The sequence below is a fragment of the Python bivittatus genome, unplaced genomic scaffold, assembly GCF_059951505.1.
Source record: "Python bivittatus isolate LINGU-HERP-01145 unplaced genomic scaffold, Pbiv_v1 ctg000690_np1212, whole genome shotgun sequence".
NCBI lineage: Eukaryota > Metazoa > Chordata > Lepidosauria > Squamata > Pythonidae > Python > Python bivittatus.
The window spans coordinates 690,005-707,277 of NW_028277096.1; the positions used below are offsets into that span (position 1 = coordinate 690,005).

A 17,273-nucleotide genomic window follows, 5' to 3' on the forward strand; every position below is an offset into this window, starting at 1 on the left:
TAAGATGAGTGGACTTCAACTCCCAGAATTCCCCAGCCAGCCATGCTGTCTGGGGAATTCTGGGAGTTGAAGTCCACTCATCTTAAAGTGGCCAAGTTTGGACAACACTGCCTTATAATAATAAAGTAGAATTCCACTAGTCCTTGTGGATCTGTTTCCTGGCCTGGCCTACCTTGAAGGCTGACCTCCAGCACCTTAACCACTACCCCACACTGGCTATCATATGTGTGTATATAAGGGTGGACTCAATTACAGAGACAATGGGTGCATTGTGGGAAGATCTGAAGGGCCAGGCTGGGAATGCATCATCCCAGAGAAGGCACACAATCATACACACAGACACACACACAGACACACACACAAACCTACATGCATACACACATGGACCCGCTAATTGCTTGTGGCAGATCATGATGGCAAGAAACATGCTTAAATATCACCTAGGATTTCCACATGATGTCAAAGTCAGATGACAGATTCTTGGCATACATCACAAAAATATCAAGAGCCTTCCATCTCTAAGCCTCCTGGCTTTCTCATGCTTACTTTTCTTCTTCCAGGCTGTTGATGTAGGCCACAAAATTGCTAGGGATGTAGCCCTTCTTTCCAGTAGTAAGGGATTTTGCTAACCACCATTCCCCATTGCTGTGAACAAAGTACAGTAAAAATAAATAAATGAACAAATAAACAAGGTAGACTGAAGAAAGCAATGTTTAATCCACTCTGAAGAGAAATACACTTAAATACAGGACAGAGGCATTATGATCTTTGAAAAATACAATCTGACAATGGCTATTATGGCATTATGGCTGACTAGCACTGGAAGGAATGAGCATTGAACAGTTTCCTGGAGACTCTTCTGAACATTTCCTAAGAGGCAATGTCCCAGGTCAGATGCAGATGAGCAAAACAAGCATAATACAGGAGTTTTCTAAAGGGGATGTTTCCTATTTGAGTAGTATTTTTATGCATTGATAGCAAAAGGAGCATGATGCAACCAGTCAAAAGCTGGGTAAGATCACCTACCTGCAGATGACTTCAAACTTCTCTCCTACAGTGAAAGGCAGATCACGGTCATTTGTAGAGGTAAAATCATACTGTGCAATTGCATATTGCTTGCCTATAGCATGAGAAAAGCAGAAGCATTGATTGGGTCTAGATCCTACATATATAGAACTGGCCCTGTGGCTCGAAGCTTCCGTTAGAACAGGAGAGTTTTCTGGTCCTATTCCTTACTAGACAAAACCAGAGTGGGGCCTGAATGACTAAGGCTTAATAGCCTTTTAATAATAGCTTTCACTTGGTTATAACTTTCTTGAAACCAGTCCCTATATAGCTAGTAACAGGAAGTCATACTTTAATTCTTTTTTGCATCCAGAGCAATTTAGCATCACCTTTTTAAAAAGCAATCATAATTATTAACAAGAAAAAAATTAATAAAAGGAGTAATTGCCCTTCAGTGTTTCACAGCTGGGACCAGCAGCTGGCTAAGAGATATAAATTCTGGACAAGCCAATAAGATACTACATGTGTATCTTCTCTGTAGATTTTACATTACAATACAAATCACAGGAAAGGGGTTTAGATTTATGCCTACTGGCCCTAGACTGTAGTCTAAAAAGAATGATTTGATGTACTTAATCCAGTTTCTCCTTCTCTATGATTATTTAAACGCCAAACAAATATCTGCACATGTTGAACAAAAAGGATGATCTAAGATAGGAATACATTTAGTTACCTATAGAAAGGATTGTGAAGCATTTTGAGCATATAATATTCTGTCAAATGAATATATATTTTTCCTTCCTTCCTTCCTTCCTTCCTTCCTTCCTTCCTTCCTTCCTTCCTTCCTTCCTTCCTTCCTACCTACCTACCTACCTACCTACACTAATCATTTCTGAAATTATTCTACATTGAGATGCTGCATCTTGTTGCAATAATTATGATGAGACACTGAATGATGGAAATCATAATCAGTATCATAACATCATTGTACAAAGGGCTTTCAAAGAAAGAAAGGATGTTTAAGGATATTACCTAAATCTAGACAGAGAAAGGGGAAGAAATGAAGGCAAGAAGAGGACTCACTAGTCAGTCATTTCAGAATATTTAGGCTTAGTTATACCAGGGCAGGAATGTGTAACCTATGACCCTCCAGATGTTGCTCAGCTGCAACCTCCAGCTTTCTCCATCACTGGCTTTGCTGGTTGGGGCTGCTGGGAATTGCAGTATCTTGGAGGTCTACAGGCTACCCATCTCTGCAATAAGATACAAGGACACAAAGTTTTACAGAAAACATTGAGAAAGAGGATGTAAGGGAGGCTCCAGTTATATGGGGCAGCTAGGAAGAAGGGCCTGGAGATTTCTGAGCAAATGATCATAACTTGAGATATATAAAGATATAAAAGGTACACTGGAATCAGTCTTTTGCTTACTAAAATGGCTTCTCCCCATGCTTTTGGCCTTCCCCAACCATATGTCCTCCATGTTGGGGATTATCAAGATCACCATATCATTTATGCTCTGCTTTCTATTGTCACAATCTTTCTTTTTTAAAATTTATTAAGAATTTATTAAGACTTTTACATAAAGTAAAAGACAGATCTAAAGAAAAAGAAAAAAAAGGAATGCAAGAAAATGCAAGAAAAGAAAAAATAGAAAAGAAAAAAAAACCCTGAAGTTATGAAATATAATGACTTTCAACCTTCTCTTCAACAGATAATTGCAGTCTTATAATCCTCCTCCTCTACTGTCACATTCTTGAGTGTGACCCAGCTTGTGATGAGAGAGTGGCGGCAACATCATCACAAGCATCACCTCTGTCCCTTTAGTTGTGATTGTTCAATACAGACGTGATCCCATTACCCTTGATTTCCCTGTATTCCCTGCTCCGCAGCAACAGAGAAAAAAAGATTTTATGATTCAAGCACTTGCTGGTTAATTAATGGATGGTGAGCAAGATATTTTTTTCTAAATATAGGCACTCATGAGACAGATACTTCTAAATCTCACTTTGTCTGACCTTTTCAAATAAAAACATTTACAAGCTTCCTCCTTTTCAATGCAAGGTCACATGTTTCTGGAACAATATATAGTTCTGTGAGAGAGAGACTAGTTATTTCTTCTTTTGGATTTATGGACAGAATCATGTCATTTTGCAAGCCAAGATGTTGCACAGGGGAAGGAAGGTACTTTGATATTAGACTCACCAGCATTTTGCAAACAAAAGTACTCACGTATTTGCCTATGTGAGGCTAATGTGTACATCAGTGTTTCTCAACCTCAGCAACTTTAAGATGTGTGGACTTCAACTCCCAGAATTCCACACATCTTAAAAGTCGCTGAGGTTGAGAAACACTGGTCAACATTCTTTCTCTCCTTAACCCATAGCACCATGTTGCTAATGGTGTTTTTTCACTTGTTGTCTATTGGCTGTTTACGATATATTCACTTTCTCTAGAAGCAAAGAAATAAATCCTTTTTACCTTTATCAAGTTGGTCACCAGAAGTGATGGGTACATTCTTGCCCTTTGGAAGAAATAAAAAGAGAAGCCAAGCATTACTTCATTGCATTCAAATCCATCCTTCCTGATGCCAAGGATACATTTGTAAATACTTCTATTACCAAATGTTGTCCTGGGAGCAAAATTCAGCACACTGAGAATTTACTCATTCAAGCCATCTGTTTATCTGGATTGAGCAAATTGTGCCCCTTCAGAAATGGCTGAATTACAATTTCCAGCATCCCTCACCACTGACCTGGCCAGTTGGAGCTGATGGGAGTTGATATTCAGTAACATCTGGAAGACTACAGGTTCTTCCCACTTGAAATATTACATTATGCTGGAATTTAGCCATGATCAGCAAACAACCATATTAAACAGAAACCATTGTATTATTTACCAGAGATCAAAGATGGGGAGATAGTATCAAAATCTATTAATTTAATTCATTAGCCTTTGCCGCAGGGTCAGTGGTAAGGGAAGATGGGTATTCCAATCCAAAATATCTGGACATCTGGACATTTGGACATTTTCTCTCTCTGTTCCAGATCTCCTTGGCTCCAACTTGCTTCAGTCCCAGGGTTGTTACAGACATTTTAAGCAACAGTGTCTGGACTCACAGTTTCACCATCGTAGTGTGACACTGATATCCTGATTTGTTTTTCTGATGCTCAGGAAGCACAGCCAGAGATCTCTGGTGGGAGGGGACTCCCATTCAATGCTATTCAGATGGCATAATTAGCTTCAGCAGTTTTGTCACATCAGGGGCCTTCAGATCTTTGGATACCAGCTAAAAGCTGAAGGAACAGTAATAAAAAATTGATCCCCTTCATGCCTTGTGAACAACAGCAGAGGCTCTAGCTGAATTCTATGCATATCATGGGCCTTGGCTGCCACTTATTACCAGCTGAGAGAGAGGCTAATTTCTTTCCTGTCTTATGGCACCTGCTTGATTATTATGATCAAGATGCTGGATTAGATGGACCTTTGATCCAACCCAGTAGGACTTATGCCTGCATGAATTCTATATGATATGGATTGAGAAGTATAATGAGAAATCTTGCTAGAGGAAATGAGGTGAAATTCGTAACTAATGGGTGGAGGTCAGTGTTGGTAGCCAGATGGGAAATGCTTTTTTGTGGCCAGTTTGGCAGCTGGACTCACCTCTCAAAGATATGCACCAGTTTGCAGAAATCACCTTGCCTGGGTGCAGAATTTCAGTTCTTACATTGTAAGCACTACTCTTTCTTGAAGATTATTGCTTACCGGGGGTGGAGGAACTTTCTTTTTCAGGGTTCTTCTTTCTTTCTGTCTATATAGAGAATTATTCTTTTCTCCCCGACTGCTCTTGTTTCTGCTTTCGCATATGCCCATTCTGTGCTGAAATAAATGCAAGCAAGGCTGGCTTTAAATGTTAGCAATGTGACTTCATGTCAACTAAAATGGGATCATTTCATGAATGCCTTTGGTTATCCTTAAGATCTGACTATTCTCCAGGGCTGGACTATGCCCCAATATTTTAAACATGACCAGATGCCATTACTTTAGTAATACTATTCCAATCATGGTCAAGGCTGTGAAATAATCTTGTTCAGGTTGCAGCTCCTTAGTTAACTTTGAGAAAGGATTATAAAATGTTCCTGTGTCAGCTGTCTTGTAGCCAGTCTAGTTAAAGGTTATGAACCTAAATGAGCTATAGCATAACAACAACAATACAACAACAGTAATTCATAATCTGCTCTTCAATGTAAATATTGTCAGATTAATCCACATCATGAACAAATAAAAAGGATAATAAATACCACTTGTTTTACAATTATTAAACTTGTTTTAGTTACTGGACACATGCTCATTTGTTTGTATTCAAATGTGTTCTTTTTCAGCTGAAAGAAAAGATTCTAAAATGTCAGATTTTGCCATTCAGATTTAATCAGAGTGAGTCTTTCAGTCTTCCTGTATTTTTCACTTTTTCTATGAAATGTTCTAAGATGCTAATTATCAAATGTAGAGAAATCATTATACAAATGTTAAATTATTATTTCAATTTAATAATTTCAATACATTTATATTGTGCTTAATAACTAAGCATGGAGCAGAAATAAAGGAATAACAACTAATTTAGAATATAGCTCTTCTTCTGCCCGGTGCTTTCTGTGACATGGTGACAGCAAGTGCAAATGTTGAAAACTCCATTATGTGCTGTTCAAACACTGTGAGGTTATCAATTGACACATACTGCAATTAGATATTCAAGTCAAGTATCAAGAGTGAAAAGCCAATATTATTGAATGTGCAACTGAGAATAGTTAATATTCATCTTCTTAGTGGAAAATTAGTGTGCAGTGGTGCAATGCATTTGCTTAACACAAATCTGCTTTTTGTTTTATTTTTGGGGGGGGCGGAGTTGAGATCACATGAATTTTCCAAGTTTTAGTGTGCGTGAGTTCTTGTATGTTCAAGAAATATACACTTTATGCTTTACTCTGAAATATAGCATTTATTATTTTGAGCCAGGTCCCAACCCCATAACATGTTATCAGTTCTATAGCTTATTCCTAAACATAAAAATCTGGGAGTTGGTAACAAAATTGACATTACCAGATGCATTGCCAGGACTCCAAAATTAAATACAAAATTGCCTCTAAAAATCACTGAAATTTCATAAGATTGCTAAATCTCATGAGATTTTTAAATGAGAATGCCAACTTGAATTTTTTTTAATTAAAAAGTTACTTATTGAGTGTCCACAGTATCATGGAAAATCACTAAACAGTGTCCAATGCCTAAAAAGATTTTGAACCTGATATAAAATCCAAAGATAAGGTGGTAAGGAAAAGTCAACCAAGGGCTGCTTACAATCCTAAGTAACACTGCACAGAAATATGGGGTACACTATACGTATGCATAAATACAGGCCCACGTTTTCAACTTCAGAGGTATATATGTCTATACATATTTATTTATTTATTTCAATTTAAGTCCTGCTTTTCCTTCAGGAAAGCAATATACATTTCCTCCTTTATTTTAACCCCCAACAAGTAACTAATCTATTCTGGACCAAGAAATCAGCTTGACCCAAAATTACCCAGCAAGCTTCCATGGCTGACTTTGGGCTTGAACCTCAGTCTCCCCAGTCATAAGCCATTTTCTTACTGATCACTTACAGGTCATTTTTACACTAGTGTTATGGCATTTTCCTAGCATTATTTCCTAGCATCATATAGCCTTCACTGAAGTGATGCAAAGACCGGTCTCATTACTGTTATTTCAGCATAATAATGATTGGAAGACTCTAGAAAGTTGCTGCAGGGGGAGGGGAGATGACCACAGCATCCTCTAGAATCATCCAAACATTATTGTGATGTTATACAGGTAGTCCGCATTTATCGACCACTTGTTCAGTGACCATTCAAAGTTATGACTGCACTGAAAAAGAAGACCTATGGCTGGTCCTTGAAGTTGCAGCCGTTGCAGCATCCCTGCGGCCACATGATCATGATTTGGGCACTTGGCAACTGGTGTGCGTTTATCATAGTCACAACATCCTGCAGTCATGTGATCGCCATTTGCAACCTTCATAGCTGGCTTCTGACAAGCAAAGTCAAGGAAGTCACAAATTATGGTCATGTTATGTTGCACTTAATGACCTGCAGTGATTCATTTAATGACTGCAGCCAGAACTGACGAACTGACATTGTAAGTCAGGTGTGGTCACATGACGTTTCACTTTATGACAGCGTCACTTAGAGACAGAGTTGCCAGTCCTAATTGCGGTCCGTAAGTGAATACTCCCTGTATCAGTAATGAGCACAGATTTTATGTTTCCTCAGTGATGGCTGGGGAAGCTAGAAGTTAGTACAAGTCATTAGTAGCTTAATGTAGTCCAGAACTATTATACCACATTGGTTCATATATACAAAGACTCCTTCATACAGAAATCTTTTAATAAAATTAAATATTAATACTAAATAATTTAATAAATAATAATAAATATTAAATGAATATTATTTATTATTAGATTAACACATGTATTAGGCTTGTAATTAAGTCTGGTTTGTTTTTTGCTGAGCAATATTAGTGTGATAGACCTATTGGAATCTATCCTCACACCATGCAAACTGCGTTGAAATTTTTCTGCCTGCATATTAATTAGGGGAAGTTCATGTGAAATGATGATAAAATAAAAAGCGATCAGCTTTGATAAAAAGCTCACATCAGTTCATCTGGACCAGATTTGACAGAAATGGGGCAAACCAGGCTGTTATCAACCTTTCCTGAGAAAGACAGGAAATGAAAAGCATATCTCACTACAAAAAATGTTGACATGAGGCACATGAAGGCACATGGGATGACAGATTAAACTATCTTCAAACACAGCTAAGTATGTGGTAAACGTGGGCTTTATTTTAGGGCCTCAATATGGTGCTGTGGATCTTCCTTGGCATTTGCCGAGTTTCTATCCCATGAGATCCAGTAGTCTTTTAATTAAAATAAATTAAATGGGAAACTAATGACATGCATAGCAAAGTATCAGCCTCAGCTATATGCTGTTTTCAAGAACGCCTTTGGAGTTCTTGTGCAGTTGGTTGGCCACTGTGAGAACAGACTGCTGGAGTAGATGGTCAGGGGTCTGATGCAGCAGGGGGCACTGCTTATGTTTTTAATGATCCCATAGGAGAGCCACAGATATTTATAGAAAATAAAAAGAGCAGGAGTTGCAGAAGTGTGCCACCTGCCCAGGAAAAAGGACAAGGCAACTACTTCACAAGTGGACAGTCTTTGAGATAACAGGGACCACAATTCTGACCGCTAACCTTCTGAAGAGGTGGTCATTGCTGATTGTGATGATGCCCCTAAAAAGTGCAGGGCTCCTCTTTCAGGTTTTCACAGCCCCTAGCTGTCCTTGGCTAATGTAGAAAGCTAAGCAGGAAGACCTTGGTTTGATCTTGGTTGAGAAACTTTCTGGGAAGTTCAGAGTTGTAGACTGGATTAGGAGGCTGAAAAGACATCTTAGAAGAAGGCAGTGGCTGACCATTTCTATATGCCAAGAAAACTTCATGAATAGGTCCATTGTGTTTGCCACCAGATGATGAACTTAACTTGATGTTGATTTGACTTACCCCTGGCTGACATTTGGAAATAACATGCATGGTGTAATAAAAGGATGGACAAGCTGAAGCCCATGGCCTACCTGCAGTCTCCCAGTCCCATTCTCATTTAGCTAGAACCTCCCTTGATTGTCTTAGTGGCACCTGGGGCAAAGTAAAAAAGAAAAAAAAGCAAGATAGCAATTGCAACCCTGTGACTGAATTCCCACCCTTTCGTATGGGCATAAAAAGATGTAGGAATTCCATAGCATGGTGGTAAGCATCGTCTTGCCTGTTTTGACTCCCCTCTCCTGTGATTGCATCACAGAATATCATAGGCACAATACTGGTTTCTATGGTAATAAAATAAGTTAGGTAAGGTATTAATACATACCTATTTAATTTTTTTAAAAAATACATTTTAATATTCCTTAAGCTACAAAAATGCACTTTTTTCAAACAGAAAGTAAAGAGGGTGACTAAAAATTCTATCTCTGTCCTCTGTGGGGAAACTTAATTAGTCAGTGCCCCTTCCCTAGCTATGAAAAAAATGACGCAAGTAACTTCCTGGATTCATCAGTATATCAGCACAATAACCAATCAAACAACCATTTTAAAAAAGTGCGGCATCAGCCACCAAAGTTTGCCCATCCTTAATTAACCGAATTCAAATTTACAGTCATTTTTTTTTAAAGCATAGACTATTTAACTTACTACATCCTATTTTTGTCCTGAAGGTAATGATGAGAGATAGACAGATAATCTTTATTATGATCACTGACCAGTGAATTAGACAGTTGGCTTCATAAAAAGAATAAAAGAACAAAGCATGGGTAGCCCATGATACAGAAAAGAAAGCATAAATCTTACCTAGAAAGAACAATAAAAATATTTTAAAGTCTAAAACATTTCTAAGACATCTACAGAAGGGCATATGACATTTATTACAGTACAGTAACTATAGATATTAAAAGTAGAACCTAAGTAATAAAAACAAAATGACTAAATTAATTAATAAAAATACTTTTAAGAGTAAAATATTAAAATTTTACCTCATGAATGACTATGTAGAGTTTGTGTGTATGTAAATGTGTATAAGTAAAATGGTATATTGGTCAGCAACAAATAAGATGTGACAGAAAATAAAACTAGATGTAATGTAAGAAACTTAGAAGAATAAAATAAAATCAGAAAATTAAGAAAATAGTTTCCTGCATAGGGTAATGAGACATTTTTTTCTGTTCTCTTAAGGGACAGCATTTCCATTTCAATAAATCAGTGCTTGCAGATACATACCAAAAAAAAAAAAAAAAAAAAGACTCTTTAAAACCAAATCTGGGTGTTCATAGGCCAGAAGAAGGCATTCCAAGATACGTGACTGGAATCTGTGCCATTTTGTGATGAACTGTTCTTCCATTCTCTGTATTCTATAAAGTCTGACTACGTTTGAGGCAGGGGTGAGAGTGATGTGCTTTTCAATCACAGGAAAATCAGTTCACATGAAAGGGATTTTGCTCATCTCCATGTGGCACATGAAACAAACATTTGAAACCCTAAGTGAACATTGATCTGCCCATCTTCACCGTTTTAAAATCATTTTCCTGCAAACAATGTTCAGCTGGCTAAAAATACTTAAAATTATAATATCAAACAAATCAAAAAGACAAACAAGTGGAGGGGAGGGGAGGGTGTCCTGTCACCATGCTTGCAAATTGATTCATTAGGTTCACTTGCTCCAGCCTGGAACTTGCCAGGTAGATAAGGAATGTGACTCTCAGAATTCCTAGCCAGAATTCTGGGAGTTGAAGTCCAGACATCTTCAAGCTACCAAAGTTAAGAAACACTGATCTACAGGTTGCTACCACGTTGTGGAAGATAGCATTGGGCTTATGTTTCTTATATCAAAACTGATCATTTGCTGCCACTAAGTTTGAGCAAAAAGCTCTAGCCTTTCATGGTTCTGTTTGAAGATTGTGAAAATGGCAGAAGACACAACTCTCACCAGTGCATCTCCCTGTTAATTCTTGCTGCAACTTGCCATGTTTTCTCCTCCTTTTAATTATGTAAATCCCTAATAGATGGCAGCACTTGCCCAAGATGGGCAATTTCTAAAAAGCTAAGCAGGGTCAGGCCTGGATTGAACTCTGATGGGAGATCGTCAGGAAATACCAAAACTATAGGTTAGACTGGAAGCTGGAAAAAAAAAAATTCTGCAAGGAGTGAATAGCTAAATACTTCTGCAGGTTAAAGATTGCATGACAAAATGGGCTATTAACTTTGGATACAATATACAGATAGACACTTGGAAAGAATGTGGATAACTAGTATTAAATGCACATTTTGTAATAATTTAAGAGAAAACTTCTACAAAATTATGTGTCGTTGGTATATGACACCAAAGTAATTATCAGAAATGTACAATGGTATTTCAAACCACTGTTGTAAACGTGAAAAACATGAGGGGACATTTTATCATACATGGTGGACTTGTGAGAAAGCTAAGAAATTTTGGATATGAATTCATACAAGGATGCAAAGGATTTTAAAGATAAATATTGTGAAGAAACCAGAATTCTTTTTATTGGGACTTATGGACAATGAATTAGAAAAGACCTACAGCAGATTGATTTTGTATATGGTAACTGCAGCAAGATTATTGTATGCTCAATGATGGAAGAACAGTGAAACTCCCACAGTGGAGGAATGGATTGTGAAAATGTCAGAATTTGTTGAGATGGCAAAGCTGACCTGTTTGGTCAAAAAAAAAAAAAAAACTTTTCTCAAAGATTGTGAAGCTTATATGGACTTTTTGCTGAAAGAAGAAACAAAATATGATGATTTATGAGTTCAAATATTTAAAAAGATGTGGATTAAGTGAGGAGCTGAAGGCATTTGAATAACATCTAAGAGGGAGGAGGGATTATAAGATTGTCATTATCTGTTGAAGAGAAGGTCAGAAATCATTATATTTCATAAACTAACTCCCTCCCTCCCCTCCCCTCCCCTCCCCTCCCCTCCCCTCCCCTCCCCTTCCCTTCCCTTCCCTTCCCTTCCCTTCCCTTCCCTTCCCTTCCCTTCCCTTCCCTTCCATTGTCTTTTATTTCATGCAAAATTCTTAATAAATCTAAGCAAAATACTTAAAATACTTCTGTATTGCTACCAAGAAATCTATAAAGTCATCAGAAGTTAAGCTTTACATGAGTTCCCTCCCCCCCAAATATGGTGCTGAAAAACTCCATCTTGGGATGGGTCACATAAAACTATAGATAAACCAACAGACAGACAACAACCACTACTTCAAGAGTCTGGTTCTTTTTCACACCATCCCACGCATTAACTATGCATTTCAACCACCACAATTTTCAGAGGCAGTTACTCCATCTCACTGGTAGTGGGCAATCAACTCTTTGTATGACTTCACATCTATTTGCAACAATAATCATTATCAAATTGAGACTGTCTGGCCAAGGAGCGAAGAGAGGCTATGAGCTGTCTGAAGATCCGTGATTTATTCCTCACTTCTGATCAGTGGAGTTTGTTGTCTGCATCTCCTTTTAAAACAGAGGCACACAACTCCATGAAATCTTTTGCTATGTGCCGTGGAACTGCAATTCTTAATGTTCCAGAAGAAGGGAATTAATACATGCACTGAATTATTATATTAACTGTATTAATTTACTTTTTTTAAAAAATCACAGCAGGTGGCCAATAGCAGCTGGGGAGATCCCAACCCCAACAATATCAACTACATTGTTGATGAAGCATCCTAGATTTTGTCCATGGCAAAAATTATGTTGGGACAAGGGGGAAAGCACTACTTTAAATTATAATAGTCAAAGGATAAGCTACCTCCATGACGGCTGAGAATGAGCTGAAGGCAACTTCATGAAAACAAGTCATATCAGAATGGTTACTAGGGCATGTTCATGCCATTGTTAGGGGATGTGAAGATGAGCTCTAAGAAAAGCAGGCAGGCACAAAGTTAATACTGGGAACAGAAAAAACCAGTAACTTTGAGTTAAAGCAAAGAGAGTTATAGATTCAGGATTTTGACCTCCACTGTACCAGACAGATACAAAAAGAAATAATTTCAGGAAAAAAGCTAGCAAAAGAATAAGATTGGTGGAGTGGACAGTTTACACTATATCATTTGTTCCATGAGATGTTCTCTAATAGGATTCATTTTTTACATCTGAAATGTTAGCAGTTCTTCTTAAGATCTTTAATTTCATCACTTGATCATTATCATGAATGTCTAAACACTGAAGTTTTGCCTGTTCGAAATAAATGGCTCTACCTTTCTTCCATGCTACTTTATATGGTGATAGTTACAAACTTCGATCAATTTCTTTCACATCTTAATCATTTTATGAATAATTGAAAATGAAGATGTTAGGAACATTTTATAATTCTTTTTTCATTGTTTTGATAAAACAAAACAAAAAATGACCAAAAAGATAAATATTATTTTTTCCACATTTTTTGTTTTTTTCCAGGCTTGCAAAATGTTATCCTTTATGATCTCTCTATGGTCTCATTTTACTTTAACCACCATAAATTATTTGGTATTATTGATCAACATGGTCCTCTCACAGCTTACCCTTAATACTACAAGTCTGAACAAAAATCAACAGGGTGTTCACATTATTCTATGTGCATTTCTCCTAGTCCACCAAATTGGGTATGCAATTTTGAACAGTAAGCACATTTCTGCCAGCATTTGTTCTCAGATAAATGCACTGTTTCATGCTACTTTCATAGAAATTCATAATGCTATGTACCGATTTTTCTCTAAATACCTTTAATTGGAGAATTATATCTCAAAACTGAAGTCCAATTTTCAGAAGATTACCAAGTTTCAATTCATGAACTGATCTGAGAGTGGGAAAGTAGGTTTCATGAAAATATGAATTCAGCAAATTCATTTTCTCTTCCTAACAACAGCACTAGGTCAGGACTGAGTCCAAGGGTCCTCAGTGGGATCCTTCCCCTTACCTGGTCTATCACTATCTCATCACAGCCACTGCTCTCTATTCAATGGCTGTCTCCGTCTGGGATCAATCCACCGCTGTTCAGAAGGATGTATAAAGAGAAGTAGAGGCATCTATTATTTCTCCTTCATTTTATTGCTACTTGAAGGCTGGAATGGGATGAAAAAGGTAGAAAAAATAAGGGGAGGAGGCCAGGGCAATACGGAAGTCAGTAGTGGACTCCCATTTATGAATTATTTTATTTTAAGGAGAATAAGACATAAGCAGAGGGAGAAAGAGAGAAATACTCAGCTGCAAAGTTGGATAAATTTTAGTGAGTAGGTCTTCTCAATCTGCCATAGCCAATACAGAAAAGCATCTTGTGCAAACTCAACAGGCTAGAAAGATCAACAATAAATGCCTGCACCAATGTAGTCAAGCCCAATCAATTCAGAGGGACTTAATTATGGATAAATACTTAGTAGATAGGATCACCACTTTAGGTCTAATATGCATTATTAGCAATTTTCAAAGGTGTGGAGAAAATGGGACACTTGGGGATGATGTGGTCTAACACTCAGGTGAATTGAAAAGGGTGAATGTATAACTGATGGATATGGCAGAAAACGATAAACTGACTTGTCTATTGAAAGAAAACGTAAGCAGTCACTATCTCAAAGAGTGGAAACCATTGATGGATTATTTACGAAATGCAGGAGGGCCAAAGCTTACATGGAGATTCGAAGACTAGATTATAAATGCAATGACATATTAAACAAAGAATTATTTTCATATACTATATGAAAAACTAGCATTTAGAATAAATTTACGTTTTCAAGGCTAGAGATAGATTGGAAGTTATTTGTTTTCTATACTCTTTTTGTTCTATTGATCTATCATATTTGTGTGTTTCTTAACGTTGTATCTCTACTTCCTTTTTGCTTCTGTCTTTTAATTATGTACTTGGAACTTCAATAAAAATCCATTAAAAAAAAGAAAAGAAAAGGGTGAATGTATGAACATTTAGTCACACAAGAATAAAATGTAGCCCAGATAATTCATAACTCCTCTAGAGAAAGGATTACATTCTAGTCTTAATTCTGTAGCACTTCTCTCCCTGTTTTTTTTTAAATAATCCATCCAATGAACAAGAGAGTATCATCTCTTCAGCATACAATGTAAAACATCTTCTAAAACTTCATCAACTTTTTTGACAAGCAAATTAATAGAGCTTTCAATACAAGAATAATAAAAATGCTCAATGTCATTATATTTAATATAATATAACATCATATCATATCCTAGTAAGCATCCCATGAGATTTAATATCTGATTAATTTAACCCCAGGCCTTTAAAATATCATAAATCACCCACAAATAAAATTCAAATAAATATATTTTAAACTTAAATGTTTAAATCACCAACAAATATTTAAATATATCTTAGGGTTCTCTGAGCTTGGTTGTTTTCTTGCAAACATTTCATTACCCGGCTAGGTAATATCTTCAGTGCTCTGAAGATGTTACCTAGCCAGGTAATGAAACGTTTGCAAGAAAACAACCAAGCTCAGAGAACCCCAAGAACTCCACAGTTCAACCCTGAGCTACACATATTTGCCTCTATTGGTAAATATATCTTAAACTTCATTTTTGTTAAAACAAATTTAAGTTTTTCAGAGCAATCCACTATATATAGTCTTTTCATTTTATTTTGTTCTGACTGTAAATAATGCAACATTATATTTATAAAGATCAGGCCAAATGTCCAAAATTTGGTGAATTGTTTAGATTCAGACCAAAATGCCAGAGAGATTTCACAATTAAAGAAAAACTCATGAATTGTTTTCATGAAACTTTGAATATGATATATGTGTGTGTGTCTCTGTATGTGTTTGTGTGTGTGTGTCTATGTGTCTCTTTGTGTATAAAATACATATAAGGGGTTGCTAGCAATCATATTTAGGTGACCCTTTAAAATTACCAATATATTGCTGAGGTTTGTGATCATCTCCAGATTTGTCTGTGACTGCCAACAATTCATCAGATATGAAATATGAGGAATATTCAGACATCAGATGTTACATGCAGGCTGTACATTACCCAACATTTTATTTATTTATTTATTAGATTTTTATCCCGCCTTTATTATATTTTTTATAAATAACTCTTAGATACAAATTTATCCTGTATATTTTCATAAAATGAGCAGTCTAATATACACTAAAAACAATCTTCCACATGATCACATACTTACAAAATACCAGAAGAAAGAGAAAATTGATGAAAATTGAGAATGCCAAATCATGTTGAACAAGAGAAACAATAAGTATAGCTTTGGATACATGTGGCTGCTAGAAGCTATATTTTCCCCTAGTTGTGGAGTCCTTGGGGTTCTCTGAGCTTGGTTGTTTTGTTGCAAATGTTTTGTTACCAGGCTAGGTAACATCTTCAGTGCTAGTCCTAGCACTGAAGATATTACCTAGCTGGATAACAAAACGTTTGCAAGAAAACAACCAAGCTTAGAGAACCCCAAGGACTCCACAGTTCAACCCTGAGCTACATATATTCTCTTCTGTTTCCCCTAGTTATTGTTAACATCTGTTAAAATTATTCCCACTTTACAGATGTGAAATTAAGTTTAAGTGAATGGCATAAGCTTAGCCCCTGAACAGATTTCTGAATACTAAATCAAGAGCTGAACTGACTCTTCTCTCCAATGCTCAGTTCTTTGGATCACACTCAGTGCCTTCAAATGCAGTACCAATGAATAACCAGCGCCAATGGTTAGCATTTAATTCAGTTTCTCACCTGAGAGTTCCTTGTGCGTGGCTCAAAGCATATCTCATGAAATTCCAGAAATCCTCCAGAGTTGCCAAAAGCAAAAACAAACCAGGTCTTCTTCTAATGAAGTTTGCTCTTCTTGATAAGAACTCATGCAACTAGAGAAGTGCTCTAATAAAGTAACTCAGCTTTGTCAGTTGACTTCTGTTAGTGGTTTCCTGCCAACACCATCGGAATAACAAAGTGAGAGAGGGCTGCTGCTGTCTAGAGCCCTAAGACCAGCAAATCAACTAGATAGCTCACTTTGAGCTAATCTTAGACCTGTGGCTACTTTAGTGGAAAACAAAGTGTCCCCAGGAAGAAAGCTCAAAAGACTAGAATAAGTTGTTTTTATGTTTCCAGGCCAAATTCTATTTTGTATAGCTCAGTATTTACTTTTTTCCTCACTTCCCCTCACAGAAATTACTTTTTTCTTCAGGGAGAGCATCCAAGAAATCATTTTTGTCTGAGTTCCTGGCTCTATGCAAGAAATTATGTTGTGGTAAAATACAAAACAAATAAACCAACAAAAGAAGTTTCACCTGTAAGGAAAATATACTTTGCCCTCAAAAGTTGAGAGAAGCAAGTTCCATTTTGGGAAGCAAGACAAAGTCTTAACAGGTGGATAGGTCCAATTGAAAGATCATGTTCCCAACCTTTATCTGTGAAACTTGTCCCACTTGGTCTCATTCTGATATGCTAGACTACAACTCTTCTTTCTCCCAGACACTACCAGGAAATGTTAGGGGATGTAATCCAATGCAGCTGAAGGTCACCATGTTGGGGAAGTAGGGCTGGACTTAAAGAATGAGAATGGATGTCAACTGAATAACAATGGAGTGATATGTTCTAAATAAAGCCATCTGTCAACAGTGTGGCAGTAACTTTTTGAA

At 36.9% G+C, this 17,273-nt stretch overlaps 1 protein-coding gene and 1 long non-coding RNA gene across 2 annotated transcripts in view; one reads left to right on the forward strand and one right to left on the reverse strand.

Moving 5' to 3' along the window:
- BLK (BLK proto-oncogene, Src family tyrosine kinase) overlaps positions 1-16,534 on the reverse strand; it is a 37,912-nt gene extending 21,378 nt beyond the window's left edge. Inside the window, exons 1-6 of the mRNA XM_025167139.2 lie at positions 16,369-16,534; positions 13,586-13,730; positions 4,770-4,883; positions 3,486-3,528; positions 1,027-1,120; positions 547-645 (exon numbers count right to left, since the gene is read on the reverse strand). Of these exons, the coding sequence (XP_025022907.1) occupies positions 547-645; positions 1,027-1,120; positions 3,486-3,528; positions 4,770-4,877 (344 nt within the window). The 5' untranslated portion in view covers positions 4,878-4,883; positions 13,586-13,730; positions 16,369-16,534. The remainder of the gene's footprint in view (positions 1-546; positions 646-1,026; positions 1,121-3,485; positions 3,529-4,769; positions 4,884-13,585; positions 13,731-16,368) is intronic.
- Positions 1-17,273, forward strand: part of LOC107326145 (uncharacterized) — a 98,442-nt gene that overhangs the window by 80,992 nt on the left and 177 nt on the right. The gene's annotated exons all lie outside the window — the stretch shown is intronic.